The sequence below is a fragment of the Ranitomeya imitator genome, chromosome 1 (assembly GCF_032444005.1).
Source record: "Ranitomeya imitator isolate aRanImi1 chromosome 1, aRanImi1.pri, whole genome shotgun sequence".
NCBI classification, from domain to species: Eukaryota; Metazoa; Chordata; class Amphibia; order Anura; family Dendrobatidae; genus Ranitomeya; species Ranitomeya imitator.
The window spans coordinates 904851587-904867131 of record NC_091282.1 but is presented as its reverse complement, the minus strand read 5'-3'; the positions used below and the strand labels follow the sequence as shown (position 1 = coordinate 904867131).

The window sequence follows — 15545 nt, the reverse complement described above, 5'->3', positions numbered from 1 at the left end:
AAACATAAATTCTCCTTGAAACGAAATTCCTTCCGTTCGTCACTTACTCGACTTCGTAGGGAATTTACCTGCATCGGCTCGGGTGCGGACTTCTGAGGACCCGAGTCTGGAATCTCCTTAGTAGTGTTGAGCATTCCGATACCGCAAGTATCGGGTATCGGCCGATACTTGCGGTATCGGAATTCCGATACCGAGATCCGATATTTTTGTGATATCAGGTATCGGTATCGAAAGTGTAAAATAAAGAATTAAAATAAAAAATATTGTTATATTCACCTCTCCGGCGGCCCCTGGACATCAGCGCGAGGAACCGGCGTCCGGCACGGCTTCTTTGTTCAAAATGAGCGCCTTTAGGACCTGCGGAATGACGTCGCGGCTTCTGATTGGTCGCGTGCCGCCCATGTGACCGCCACGCGACCAATCAGAAGCCGCGACGTCATTCCTCAGATAAATTCCTAGAATGATCGCCTTAAGGACCTGAGGAATGACGTCGCGGCTTCTGATTGGTCGCGTGGCGGTCACATGGGCGGCACGCGACCAATCAGAAGCCGCGACGTCATTCCGCAGGTCCTAAAGGCGCTCATTTTGAACAAAGAAGCCGTGCCGGACGCCGGTTCCTCGCGCTGATGTCCAGGGGCCGCCGGAGAGGTGAATATAACAATATTTTTTATTTTAATTCTTTATTTTACACTTTAATATGGATCCCAGGGCCTGAAGGAGAGTTTCCTCTCCTTCAGACCCTGGGAACCATGAGGATACCTTCCGATACTTGGTGTCCCATTGACTTGTATTGGTATCGGATATCGGTATCGGCGATATCCGATACTTTTCGGGTATCGGCCGATACTATCCGATACCGATACTTTCAAGTATCGGACGGTATCACTCAACACTACTCCTTAGGAAGAAGCGATTTATTGCTGCGTTTCATCTCAGTCCACCTTTCTAGTTTTCGTTCGGAGATGCGAGCGTCTAGGCGAATACAGTGATTGATGAAATCTCCTAGAGCAGTAGGAGCCTCCGCACGTGCAAGCTCGTACTTGATAGAACTGGACAACCCCTTCTTAAATATTGAGTACTTTGCTGCACTATTCCAGGTGGTATCCTGAGCCCACCTTCTAAAGTCCATAGCATACTCAGTCACTGGGCGTTTACCTTGACGCAAATTCAGCAGGGCCGTCTCCACTGTAAGACCACGGTTCGGATCGTCAAACATCTGCCCCATGGCAGCGATAAACATATTGAAGTCATTCAGACATGCATCTTGCGATTCTATCAGAGGGTTTGCCTAGGCAAAAGCCTTGTTAGTCAGCAACATGATAATAGTCAACACTTTGGATCGGTCCGTAGGAAACTGTGTGACATGTGCAGCAAAATATAAACGACACTGGTTCAGAAACCCACGGTATTTGTCTTGGTCACCACCAAACCTAAATGGCGGTAGTTTGGGGATGGCAGGAACAGAAGCCTGAGGTTGTGCCTCCAGAGCCGCAACTCGACCACGCAATTCCTGAAGGGTCTGACTGAGCACTTGTATATCATATTTAGTCTGCCCCTCTAGGCCTTCCATTCTGCTCTTCCATGTCTGCACTTCAGCGTGTACAGTGGCAGTGATATTATTTAGCTTCTTAACACGCACCTCTAAAGTCTCTGACCCAGCGGCATCCATTTTTCAGGCTTGTGTATCCTGTCACGATACTAGTGGATATAACTGGACACCAGTGGCTAGGTCAAAGAGACTGCAGACACATTGGTTTGAACAAGCAGAATTGTATTTGTGATCTGAATGCAATATAGCATGTAAGTCCAGATAAATGTTCAGTCAATCTGATAAACGATACGATACGATACACTTTATTGATCCCGTGGGAAATTATGGTATATTATAAACAGTAATAGCAGAGCTGATACTCTGCGACACAGCATGCAAAGCCACTGAGCAATGAGTGCATAAGACACTGTCTCTTGTAGAGCAGAGGTACACACTAGCTGGCTGGAGTTCTTACTTCACCGGAGGTGGGGTCAGTCAGAGGTTTCTGAAGTCAGGTGTCCAGCAATCACTTGGTCAGCAGGCAGGGATCCAGACGTGCAGGTTGGCAGAGGACTCCGCCGTTAGGAAAGGACCAACAGGGATAGTAAGTCCAGGCTTGGGACTGCAGAGAAACAAGGTCCAAAACATAATACACAAGCAATGAAACAGAGCAGGTGCTGGCTTTATATACAACTTTGGCAGGAAGCAAGATGGCCGACGTGAAACATCAAGATCCATGTTAACTAAGGGCAAGTCTAAGGGCAAGAGAAACAGATTCCAGGACTAGATACTGACAATAGGTAGATATATAGATGTCAGTGACAAATACAATTAGTACAGTGTGTGCAAATTATTGGACATGTATTTTATTAATAAAAGATTATTCATGGGAAAAAGGGCATGGGCTAATGCGCAATTTTTGCAAACAGCAGAGGGAAAGCAAGCCACTGGGGGCAGATGTTTATAGCCTGGGAAGGCGGTAACACCCATGGAGCTTCCCAGGCTATTAATATCAACTCACAACTGTATACTTAACTTTTACTGGCCATTAAAATGGGTGACCCCCCCAAAAATGACGTGGGGTCCCCCCCATAATTAATAACCAGCAAAGGCTATACAGACAGCTGTGGGCTGATTTTAACAGCCTAGGAAGGGGCCATGGATATTGTCCCTCCTGGCTAAAAACATCTGCACTCAGCTGCTCCAGAAAAGGTGCATCTCTAAGATGCGCCAATTCTGGCACTTAGCCTCGCTCTTCCCACTTGCCCTGCAGCAATGGGCCGGACTGGCAATTCTGGCAAATGCCAGAAGAGCCTGTCTGGTCATGGGCTGCCTTGTCTGCTACGTTGTTAACAGAATTGATGTTCTCAAGAAACCCATACTGTTAAGAGTTGTGATGGAGCACAAAGTTGCTGACTCTGTCACTTACCCCAGCAGGCCACGGGTATCATTAGAAATATTGTTCTTGTAGAAAATCTTCCTTTCCTCCATCCAGGGTAATATTACTAATATATCCCATCTGGTTCATGGGGACGGGGACAACATTGGCCTGTGTGATTTCAAATGTCAGGACTGAATTTCAGCCCCAGTCCATACCTGGTTGTGGGGGTTGATGTCACCTTTATGACATCAAGCCCTGAGGTTAGTAATAGAGAGGCTTCAATAAGACGCCCCCATTACTAACCCCAAAGTCAGACACTCAGTAAAAAGATTCTTTAATTGAAAAAAAGACACAGACTCCTTTGATGTTCTAAATTAAACCATACTGCCACACCTAATTCTCAGACGCCCTCGATCTCCTGTAATAAAGGTAAAATAATAAACCAACAATATACCATACTTACCCATCGTTGTGTCCCATGCCGTAATCCATATCTGGGGGATATACAGTTTTCAACCAGGACGGTGCCAAGGTGTGACCGTCCCGGCTGAAAACCACTGGTGAATGAGCTGCTGAGAGCGGAACTTCAGTGACTAGCGGTGACGTCACTGAAGCTGCGGTGAACTCTGGACCATGGGAAAATGAATTGGCATTTTCCCACGCTCCAGAGTTCAGTGCTAGTCACTGAAGCTGTGCTGGCAGCATCTCCTTCACCAGTGGTTTTCAGCCGTAGCGGTTGCATCTTCGCACCAGATATGGATAATTGCCAATAATTCACAATGTTAGGTATTAGAGGTATTTACAGTGTTAGATTTCAGTGGCTAAATAATTCTGAACTTTGCAACAAAAAAAATCAAAACTTTGATCTTTGTCACCATTTTCTGATCCCCATAAAAGTTATTAGTTTTATATCAATGGATCTATACAAGAGCTCAGTTTTATAGCTCACCAAGTTGATGTTTTTATTGATATCTATTTGGGGTACATAAGATGTTTTCATTGCTTTTTATTGCATTTTTGAGGGCAAGTGCAGTGACTGAAAAAATATCAATTGTTTTATATTTTCTTTTTACTGTTTAATGTATGGTTTCAATAACACAGCGTTGCCACAAATATGTTTATTTTTTATTTGCTTTTATTTGTTTATTTGTGAACTGGTAAATGGGATTATTCAAGCTGATATTTGTTTTTGCTTATTTTGTTTAGCTTTTTTGCTATCTTATTGGAACCTGTGATCATTTGATTGCTTACACTATATTCAGCAATAATTTAGTATTACAGTGTAAAGTTAAATTGACATTCTCCTATGCAGACCAGTCACAGGCAGTTGGCTGCCAGGGTAATCCATCAGCACTGTGCAATCACATTGCGGGGGTGCTGATGGGTCCCAGTGCACGCGCGGACTCACATTCGAGTCATTTAAGGTGTCATTTATTGACAACAGCATTCAAATGGGTGAACAGCAGCGATTGGAGCTGGCTCTGGTTGCTTCAGATGCAGGCAAATTCCGGTTGTACAACAGAGTCGGCATCTCCTGCGACGGGCTTCTAAGCTCACTCCATAAATCCTCTGGGTCAATATGACGTATTCTTACCACTATGTTAAGTTTTTTCTTTGGTGACATGTTTCCTTTAAACGTATTGGACAATGACATACGTTTCTTTTCTATTTTCATATTTAGAATGCATAAACATATCCTAGAATAATACTTGGATAATTGCCTTGCAAACTGCGCATCATGGGATGTGGGATATCCGCAGGCTCAGCCACCAACCAACGTTCCATGTGCAAGTCTGGAAAAGGTAAGCAGGCATGTTTTTCGACTCTGAATCTATTTAATCAGATACATGGATATTACACCCTCTAAGTCTCCAACACTTAACAAACACACATGCCTTTGCATACATGGCAAAACCTATGATCTTCACCATCAATTATTTAAAAAAACACATGAATACAGTGAGGGAGTCTGAATGATCACAACACTGTATCCACTGAATTGGGGAACGTGTGCCCTTTCATCTTGCTCCCTCAGCAGCCAAGTATCACTACAGATAGTTTGAGTTACACCAGCCTGCACACAATTAACCCACCAGGCAGTGGCAGCCATTGGTCAGTCCAGACCATTCTTCATGACAACACATGCCCATCATTCCAGGGGGCCATACAGCCTGAACAAGGGATGGGAGGATGGGGGTTGTATCACAGGTAACCAAGCTTTCTGTCCTATAAATGTTTACTTGTCTCGTCACCTACAGACATTGGGTCATTTTCCCTACCCATCAACCAATAGATTAGGGAGATTAATCTTTTTCACTCTTTACAATGAAAGTAGAAAATAGAGATTGGAATGGTGACAATTGGAAATAGACCCCACTTAGTGTAGTAGTGTGATACGTTGGAAATAACTGATAGTAAGCATTTGGTGGGGAATGTTGTTAAGAAAGGTGGGATCACCAACGCTTAAGCAGCTGCAACCCCCAACCTACTATCTCCTTCCCCATCAACCCGTAGAACCCTCAACGGCAGGGTCCTCTCCTCTCTGTACTAGTCTACCACTGTTAGTTTGCATACTGTAAGTGATATCTGTAATTTGTATGTAACCCCTTCTCATGTACAGCACCATGGAATCAATGGTGCTCTATAAATAAATAATAATATTAATAATTCATTACACTTTTGCATATCAGTCATATGGATGGGCAATATAGATGTAGTAATAACTATATGTTCACAGTAATATTACCATTCATTATTACAAATACACTAATAAAGTCATCAGAATGTAATTCTTTTATATTAGACAATAATGTCACAGCAAACGTGAGTGGCATTGCAAATAGAATTTGAAATGTATAACTCTTAAAAAGCATATTAACCCAATAAAACTATATCGGTCATGATGACCATCTATCCTATGTATACAAGAGTATGGCTGAAGAGGTGATAACATCTCATTGTAAGGCTATGGTACCAAGCTAATTTTTCCCATTATTAAGGTGTTACAGCAAAACATTCAGGTTCTAGGATTCTATAGTATTTCCCTAATTCAGCATTAATGTTTATTCCTGGCCCTATTCTAGAATACCCACACTCATAATAACCCATTCTGGTGACCTGACCCTGTGACCCTATAATGCTTGTTAATTATTCCGATGGATTTCATCTTGAGAATTATTCCAGGGGATCTTGTGAGCTGTTGTGTTTTAGTAGTCCAAATAGTGGATAGGATGTTCAGTTAAAGAGAACATTTATTTTTTTCTCACTGCATATATATCACCACCATATCCTGCAAGTTTCTTAAATTGTCACCTTTTACATCTGTACTTGCACCCAATGAGGCTTAAGCAGGATTGACAGGATTTACCAGCACTGCAAGCCAACAGTCACTGGGGAGCTGTACATTCTCTGCACTTACCCTTGATATAATAATATTGGGAGTGTGATAATTAAAGGGAATCTGTCACCAGGTTTTTGCTACCTCATCTGAGAGCAGGTTGATGCAGCATCCTGAATCCAACAATGTATCACTTAGTTTACTGGGTATAGCCGTTCTGACCCAATCAGAGTTTTTAAATTTAGAGCAGAGCTGAGAAAGCCCACACCAGACTCTGTATGTACATTGTCTATTGATAGTGAGCTGCTTATCATAGGAAGGAGTGGAGTCAGACGACCAAGCACTCACTTCTGTAACTGCTGTAGTTTGGGCAATGATAATCACCAGGTGATAAAACCTGCATTGTAAAAAGAACAACACACAGCCTAACACATCCCTCAAATCTGTGCTTTAATCCTTACCATGCTGTCCTCAGATTACATAGCAAAAGTCCTGCTGATGGATTCCCTTTAAGCTAAATTACAATAGATTGGTATGTAATTGCAATACAATATATATGTTCTAAAAAGACAAGAAGCAATTGTTGCAAAATCATTTTGCAAGTTGAAAATATAGAATAATTTCTTGGCTCTGACAATCAACCTGTTACAGGGAATCTGTCATAAGGTTTTTGCTATGTAATTTTAGAGCAGTATGATGTAGGGGCTGTGACTGTTATTCCAGCGATGTGTCACTTGCTGCATTATTTCAATGAAATCAGTGTTTTATCAACAGGAGATTATCACTACTGGACTAGGTGTTTTGTGCCTCCTAGTTAACTACTCTGTGTAACTCCACCCTCACCACTGATTGTCAGCTTTCTGCCAATGTCCAATGTATACAGAAAGCAGTCGATCATTAATGCAGGTGAGGTAAAACAGGGCTCAGCATTCTGAGCACTGCTAGATCTGGAGAAGATAAAACATGGATTGTATCAAAATGACAGCATGCAGACCAGCAAGTAACACATCGTTGGAATCAGAGTCTGTGCCCTACTGCTGTTCTCAGATAACATACCAAAAATATGCTGACAGATTCCATGTAACTGCTGCATCTGCATAGATATGTACTTTCTTCATTTTCATGTGTAACTTAAGTTTTTTATGCTACCTCAGCACTTTAATTATTGCCTTAATATCACTTCCATATATAACCTTTTTGTTATTATTCCAAAGCTCACTCCATCACAGAAAGTATGATTATATTATTATTATTATTCCCACTATATATACAACATCACTAGAAACTATTGCTGTGCTGTTTAAAGCACAGGGGCAATCATATATTGACTCTGTTTCATAAGATTAATACATCACTTATACTAAAAGTCTCATTAATTAATTATAATTACATCTGTACATGGAATACCAACCCCAAAATAAACCCATCATAATGTCATATATCCATGTATCTATGGCTTAACTTAATAACATGACTATAACTTGCGCTTTGTATGCTTCTACACAGAAAATTACATAGTATATTTATTAACCAGTATCTGATATAGTAATATATATATTTTTCTTCCAATCAGTCTAATTTGTTGCACAGCTATAAATACTCTATTTAATTTATGTACTAGGTTTACATGAAATGCATTGCAGCTACTATATATACAATTTTGATTACAAGCTGCTAAGGTGAATAATAATATATTTGGCTGTACTTATACAATACTAGATGGTAGCCCGATTCTAACGCATTGGGTATTCAAGAATATGTATGTAGTTTATTTATGAAGATATTAGAATAATACATTGAATACACAGGATTCGGACGGCCGCGACCAATTAGCGAAGCGTGGTTCAAATCCCGCGCCAATTCGCCTGTCGCTGATTGTTCGCGGCCGGCCACGTAGTATATAGCACAGCCACGTAGTATATAACAGCCCACGTAGTACATTGCACAGCCACGTAGTATATTGCACAGCCCACGTAGTATATTGCACAGCCCACGTAGTATATTGCACAGCCACGTAGTACATTGCACAGCCACATAGTATATTGCACAGCCCACATAGTATATTGCACAGCCACGTAGTATATTGCACAACCACGTAGTATATTGCACAGCCCACGTAGTACATTGCACAGCCCACATAGTATATAGCACAGCCACGTAGTATATAACAGCCCACGTAGTACATTGCACAGCCACGTAGTATATTGCACAGCCCACATAGTATATTGCACAGCCCTTGTAGTATATTGCCCAGCCCACGTAGTATATTGCCCAGCCCACGCAGTATATAGCACTGTGGGCATCATATCCCTGTTAAAAAAAAGAATTAAAATAAAAATGGTTATATACTCACCTTCCGTTGGCCCCCGGATCATGGTGAAGCGGTTACCAACACTCCTTGCGCGCTCCAGTCTCAAGAGTGCATTGCGGTCTTGCAAGATGATGACGTAGCGGTCTCGTGAGACCGCTACGTCATCATCTCGCGAGATCACAATGCATGGAGCGGTCACCGGAGCGTCGCGAGGAGCGGGAAAGGCCTGTTCTGGATCCGAGGGGCCGACGGATGGTGAGTATATAACGATTTTTTATATTTTTAATTATTATTAACATTAGATCTTTTTGCTATTGATGCTGCATAGGCACCATCAATAGTAAAAAGTTGGTCCGTCCGTTAGCGCTGCCATTAACCCTGTGTGAGCACTGACTGGAGGGGATTATGGAGCGGGCACTGACTGCGGGGAGGAAGGAGTGGCCATTTTGCCGCCGGACTGTGCCCGTCGCTGATTGGTCATGGCTGTTTTGCCGCGACCAATCAGTGACTTGGATTTCCATGACAGACAGAGGCCGCGACCAATGAATATCTGTGACAGACAGACAGAAGGACAGAAAGACAGAAGTGACCCTTAGACAATTATATAGTAGACTAGATGGTGGCCCGATTCTAACGTATCGGGTATTCTAGAATATGTAGGTAGTATATAGCACAGACTGCGTACTATATTGCACAGTGACGTAGTATATAACACAACCGACGTAGTATCTAACATAGCTACGTAGTATATAACAGAGCTACGTAGTATGTAACACGGCGTACGTAGTATATAGCAGAGCTACGTAGTATATAACACAGCCACGTAGTATATAACATAGCCACGTAGTGTATTGCACAGCTACGTAGTGTATTGCACAGGCACGTAGTATATTGGTCAGCCACGTAGTATGTAGCAGAGCCACGTAGTATATAACATAGCCACGTAGTATATCATAGTATATTGCACTGCCACGTAGTATATAACAGAGCCACGTAGTATATTGCACAGTCGACATAGTATATAACAGAACCGACACAGCCACATAGTATATTGCACAGCTACGTAGTATATAGCACAGAGCACATAGTATATTGCACAGCCACATAGTATATTGGACAGTCACGTTGTATATTGCCCAGCTACATCGTATATAGCACAGAGATGTAGTATATAACAGAGCCCACACAGTATGAAACACAGCCCACGTAGTATATAACAAGGTGGGCACTATATGCGTGGTTAAAAAAAGACTTAAAATAAAAAATAAACATATACTCACCTTCCAAAGACCCCTTGAAGTCCTGGCGCCTGTGTGTGGTGCAGGTGGCAGCTTCCGGTCCCAGGGTTGATATGAGCGCAAGACCTGTGATGACGTCGCATTCACATGACCGTGACATCATGGCAGGTCCTTCTCGCATAGCATCCTTGGCACAGGAACCTGCCGCTTGCACTGCCGAGGACAGCAGGCGACGTCGGAGGGTGAGAATAACCTTTTTTTTATTATTATTATTTGTAACTTTAGATCGTTTTACTATTGATGCTGCATACACAGCATCAATAGTAAAAAGTTGGTCACACAGGGTTATTAGCTGCGTTAACGGAGTGCATTACAGCGCAGTCCGTTAACTCTGGCATTAACCCTGTGTGAGTGCTCAGCGCTGGCTGCAGGGCAGTAAAGCAGCGGTCATTTCGCTGCCAGACTATTATATAGTAGATTAGGCATTTGGAGTCTACATCAGGGGTCTCCAAATATGGCTCCCCTGAAAGTCTGTGGTCTTATACTGCAACTTCATATGCTTGCGAGATAATGTCATGAGGGAGTCACAATCTCCTGGAAGACCTAGAGTTAGACGGTCACGTCGGGTAATGAATCTCAGGTCTTCTTTAGAGATGGTGTGATTTGTGTCCCATATTAAATGGATTTAGTTTCTTTTGGTATTGAAGAGGTTAATGACTCATTGTATGCTGGTCATAAACATGCAGCTCCAATTCAGGTGCTTCTGATCTGGTTATTACCTCTTCCTATTTAAACTGGTCAGACCTTCTTGTCACTACCGGTGAAAGATTTGTCTTCCTGTGCTGTGTGCTAAAGCTAAGTGATGGAGTAAAGTTGTTGCAGTAGTAGTGTTCGGTGGTTTGCTTTAGTTCGTGTGTGTTTATCTCCTCGTCTCTGTTCCCTTTAAAGGGAATCTGTCAGCAGGATTGCACACAGTAACCTACACACAGTGTCAGTTTGGCGCCGTTATACTGATTAAAATGATAATCAGTAGCAGCTCGGAGATAATTGACCAGCGATTTCTCATTTTTCCAACAAAATTTACAAAACCATTTTTTAGGGACCACCTCACATTTGAAGTGAGTTTGAGGGGTCAATATAGCAGAAAATAGTGGCACCATTCTAAAAACTGCACCCCTCAAGGTGCATAAAACCACATTTAAGAAGTTTTATTAACCCTTAAGTGCTTCACGAGAACTAAAGCAATGTGGAAGGAAAAAAATTACATTTTACTTTTTCACCAAAAATTTACTTTGGAACCAAATTTTTTATTTTCACAAGGGTATCAGGAGAAAATGGACCACAAAATTTGTGCAATTTCTCCTGAGTATGCCGATACCCCTTATGTGGGGGAAAGCTACTGTTTGGGTGCATGGCAGGGCACAGACAGGAAGGAGCACCATTTGACTTTTTGAATGCAAAATTGGCTGTAATCAATGGCAGGCACTATGTTGCATTTGGAGACCCCCTCTTGTACCTAAACAGTGGAAACCCCCCAATTCTAACTCCAACCCTAGCACAGCCCTAATCCCAACCCTAACCACAACCCTAACCCCAACACCACCATAACCCCAACACCACAACCCTAACCCCAACACAACGCTAACACCAACACAACCCTAACCCCAACCCTAACCCTAGAACAACTCTAACCCTAGTCCAACCCTAACTCTAGTTAAAACCCTAACCCCAACCCTAGCCCCAACCCTAGCCCAATCCTAACCCTAGCCCAACCCTAACCCTAGCTCTAACCCTAAACCTAGCCCAACCCTAACCCTAGGCCAACCCTAACGCTAGCCCCAACTCTAACCCTAGCATAACCCAGCCCTAACCCTAGCTCCAACCCCAACCCTAACCCTGGCCCCAACCCTAACCCTAATAAAAAAAAGTAAATAAATACATTTTGTTTTATTATTATTATTTTTACCTAACTAAGGGGGTGATAAAGGGGGTTTTATTTACTATTTGTTTTTATTTTGATCACTGTGATAGGGTGTATCACAGTGATCAAAATGAACCAATAGGAGGAATCTCCTATTGTTGACGGGTGCTGGCCGGCAGATCTCGGCTGGCGCTCTGCGCATGCGCCTGTCATTTTCTTCCTGGAAGGAGACGCCAGGAGACATCACCGGGGAATGCAGGAGGTGCCGGAGGTACCGGGGGACCCCATTTCTCTCTCCTCTGATGTGCTAGATCATATCTGAGGAGAGAGAAATAAATAGGAAATCAAACTTTTTGTTTTTGCGATCGCTGTTATTTCGTGAATAACGGTGATCTCACTCTGGGGTTGGTAAAAACCGACACGAATCATGTTCTCCAGGGTCTCAGCTATCCCATAAAATTTCTGATGCTGGGGAGCGCTATAACCTTATTTCTCGTTGCTGTTAAAAAGCAGCGCTGAGGAATAAATACCCTTAACTGCGGCTGTTAAAAAGCGTATCGGCGGTCGTTAAGGGCTTAACAAGAGCATAGTAAAGTCAGAGACTCGGGCCCTCTACCTTCAAGATTACCCCTGGGACAAAGATAGTTGGGGTCCAAGTTCCAGGGACAGTTTGAGGCTCCCCTTTCTTACCAAAAGACTGTCACTGCGTAACAGGTACATAGGTTTTTTTCTCACAGATTGTTGCATTGTTCTATGCCTTTAACCTTACACTTTTTGCATTTTTTTCTCATAGACTGACACTTTATTTATTGCCCAACAGGTCCAACAGCACCAGCTGAAATGGGTATGTATTGCCATCAACTGAAATTATGGAAAAGTTTTCACTGTTAGTGACTGACACCAAAAATGCTCTTATGAATGAATGGTAAAAAATTTCCACAGATACACTCTAAAATCTTCCCACAAGAGTGAAAGTTGTTATAACTGCAAAGGGGAAAAAAAACTCATGTTAGTGCAAATGGATTTAGAATGAGATGTTATAAAAGCTTGTAGGTGAAATTTTTAGATGCCCTAATACTTTGGTTCATGTAGTGTATCTCTGGTTGAACAACCATATAGAGAAAGCTGTCAACCGTTGGGTGATCTTCCCACGGGATTCCTTAAATGAATAAAATAAAAGTTATAATATACAGCTCTCGAGACCACCACATCAAAACCTTGTCATGGGCAGCCCAATCTCCAGACCTGAACCCCATTGAAAATGGAATGTAATCAAGAGGATGATGGATAGTCTCAAGCCATCAAAGAAGAACTGCTTAAATTTTTGTGCCAGAAACAGTGTGAAAGACTGGTGGAAAGCATGCCAAGACGCATGAATGCTGTTACTAAAAATCATGGTTATTCCACAAAATATTGATTTCTGAACTCTTCCTGAGTTAAAACATTAGTACTGATGATTTCACTGCACTTAAACAAGCAACACTCGCATTCAAATCAGCTCTCACCTCTGCTAAACAGGCCTACTTTACATCCCTGGTATGTTCCTTATCCCTCAACTCCAAACAGTTGTTCAACACTTTTAACTCCCTCCTCCACCCACCACTACCCCCTCTGACTTCCCTAATGTCTGCTGAGGACTTTGCCAAGCACTTAAAAAATAAGATAGACCAAACAAGGCAAGTCTTTGTTGTCTGACAGCCACAACCCCTTTGTATGCCAGAACAATGCCCAACTCCCCTCTCCAAAATCACTGAAGGAGAGCTTGCTCATCTTCTCTCCAAATCACACCTCACCACTTGTGCGCTTGACCTTATCCCATCCCACCTCCTCCCCAATTTCATCACTACACTAATCTCATCCCTAACCCATCTCTTCAACCTATCACTAACTTCTGGTACTTTCCCCTCTACCTTCAAACATGCCACAATCACACCTATCCTCAAAAAGCCATCCCTTGACCCGAGTGCTATGTCCAGCTATCGCCCGATATCTTTGCTCCCATTTGCTTCCAAACTCCTTGAGCAGCACGTCCACGCTGTACTTTCCTCTACCTACAATCTGGCTTCTGTCCCCACCATTCCACTGAGACTGCCCTGACCAAACTTACTAATGACTTGCTTACAGCCAAAGCTAACAGATAATTCTCTATACTGCTCCTTCTAGACCTGTCCTCTGCCTTTGACACAGTTGATCACTGCCTCCTACTACAGATCCTCTCTTCCTTTGGTGTCAAAGACCTTGCCCTATCCTGGATCTCCTCATACCTTACCAACCGCACATTTAGTGTTTCCTACTCCCATGCTACCTTTTCATCTCGCCCCCTCTCTGTTGGTGTCCCTCAAGGCTCTGTCCTAGGACCCCTTCTCTTCTCAATCTATACACTCGGCCTGGGACAACTCATAAAGTCCTATGGCTTTCAGTACCATCTATATGCTGATGACACTCAGATCTACCTCTCTGGCCCAGATGTCACCTCTCTGCTCTCCAGAATCACAAAGTGTCTATCAGCCATATCCTCCTTCTTCTCCTCTCGCTTCCTAATTATCTTTCCTCCATCTCGCATACTTCCCAACCTGATCTATCTATCACAATAAATGAATTTACACTTTCCCCTGTCCCGGTAATCCGCTGCCTCGGAGCAACCCTCGACTCTGCCCTGTCGTTCAAACCGCACATCCAAGCTCTCGCCACCTCCTGTTGCCTCCAGCTCAAAAATATTTCCAGAATCCGTCCTTTCCTCACCCCTCACTCTAAAAAACCCTCCAAAAGCAGATATAACGGTTTGTAAATCAGTTTCAACACCACAAAGAGAAAAAAAAACCTCTAAAATGTAACTTTTAATAATATAATTAAAATTCACTCAAGGTAAATATAGAGAGTCTCACATAGATCCATAAAAAGACAACTTTTAATTATATTATTAAAAGTTACATTTTAGAAGGTTTTTTTTTTCTCTTTGTGGTGTTGAAACTCAACCCTCACTCTACCAAAATGCTTGTGCATGCCATAATCATCTTCCGCCTCGACTACTGCAACATCCTCCTCTGTGGCCTACCTTCTAAAAGTCTCGCACCCCTCCAGTCCGTCCTTAATTCTGTTGCCCAACTAATTAATCTCACTGCTCGCTACACTCCTGCTTCCCCTCTTTGCAAATCCCTTCACTGGATCCCAATTTCCCAGCGTATCCAGTTTAAACTGCTAACACTGACCTACAAAGCCATCCATAACATTTCTCCTCCGTATATTTCCGAACTAATCTTTCAATATCTTCCCTCACGTAATCTCTGGTCCTCCCAAGACCTCCTTCTCTCCTCCACGCTTATTCGCTCCTCACCCAATCGCCTCCAAGATTTCACCCTAATATCCCCATCCTCAGGAATCCTGTGCCCCAATACGTCCGGTTATCCACCACATTTGGGTCCTTCAAACGAAACCTGAAAACCGATCTCTTCAAGAAAGCTTACAGCCTGTAATGACCACACGGCCACCTCAACACCATCGGAGCTACTGCAACCCTCGACCTACTGTCTCCTTCTCCTTAATCCTGTAGAATGTAAGCCCACAAGGGCAGGGTCCTCTTCCCTCTGTACCAGTCTGTCATTACTGTAAGTGATAATTGTATTTTGATGTAACCCCGTCTCATGAACAGCACCATAGAATTAATGGTGCTATAGAAATAAATAATAATAATATTGTTTCTAAATGATCATGAACTTGTTTTCTTTGCATTATTTGATGTCTGAAAGCAGTGGGGGGTTTTTAATTTTGTAAGTTTGTGAGAAAAAATACAAAATGTATTACTTGGAAATTCGGAGATGTTGTCAGA

At 42.7% G+C, this 15545-nt stretch overlaps 1 protein-coding gene across 1 annotated transcript in view; it reads left to right on the top strand.

Moving 5' to 3' along the window:
* Window positions 1-15545, top strand: part of PPEF2 (protein phosphatase with EF-hand domain 2) — a 139076-nt gene that overhangs the window by 28292 nt on the left and 95239 nt on the right. The window contains exons 2-3 of the mRNA XM_069743398.1: window positions 4594-4714; window positions 12540-12563. Of these exons, the coding sequence (XP_069599499.1) occupies window positions 4651-4714; window positions 12540-12563 (88 nt within the window). The 5' untranslated portion in view covers window positions 4594-4650. The remainder of the gene's footprint in view (window positions 1-4593; window positions 4715-12539; window positions 12564-15545) is intronic.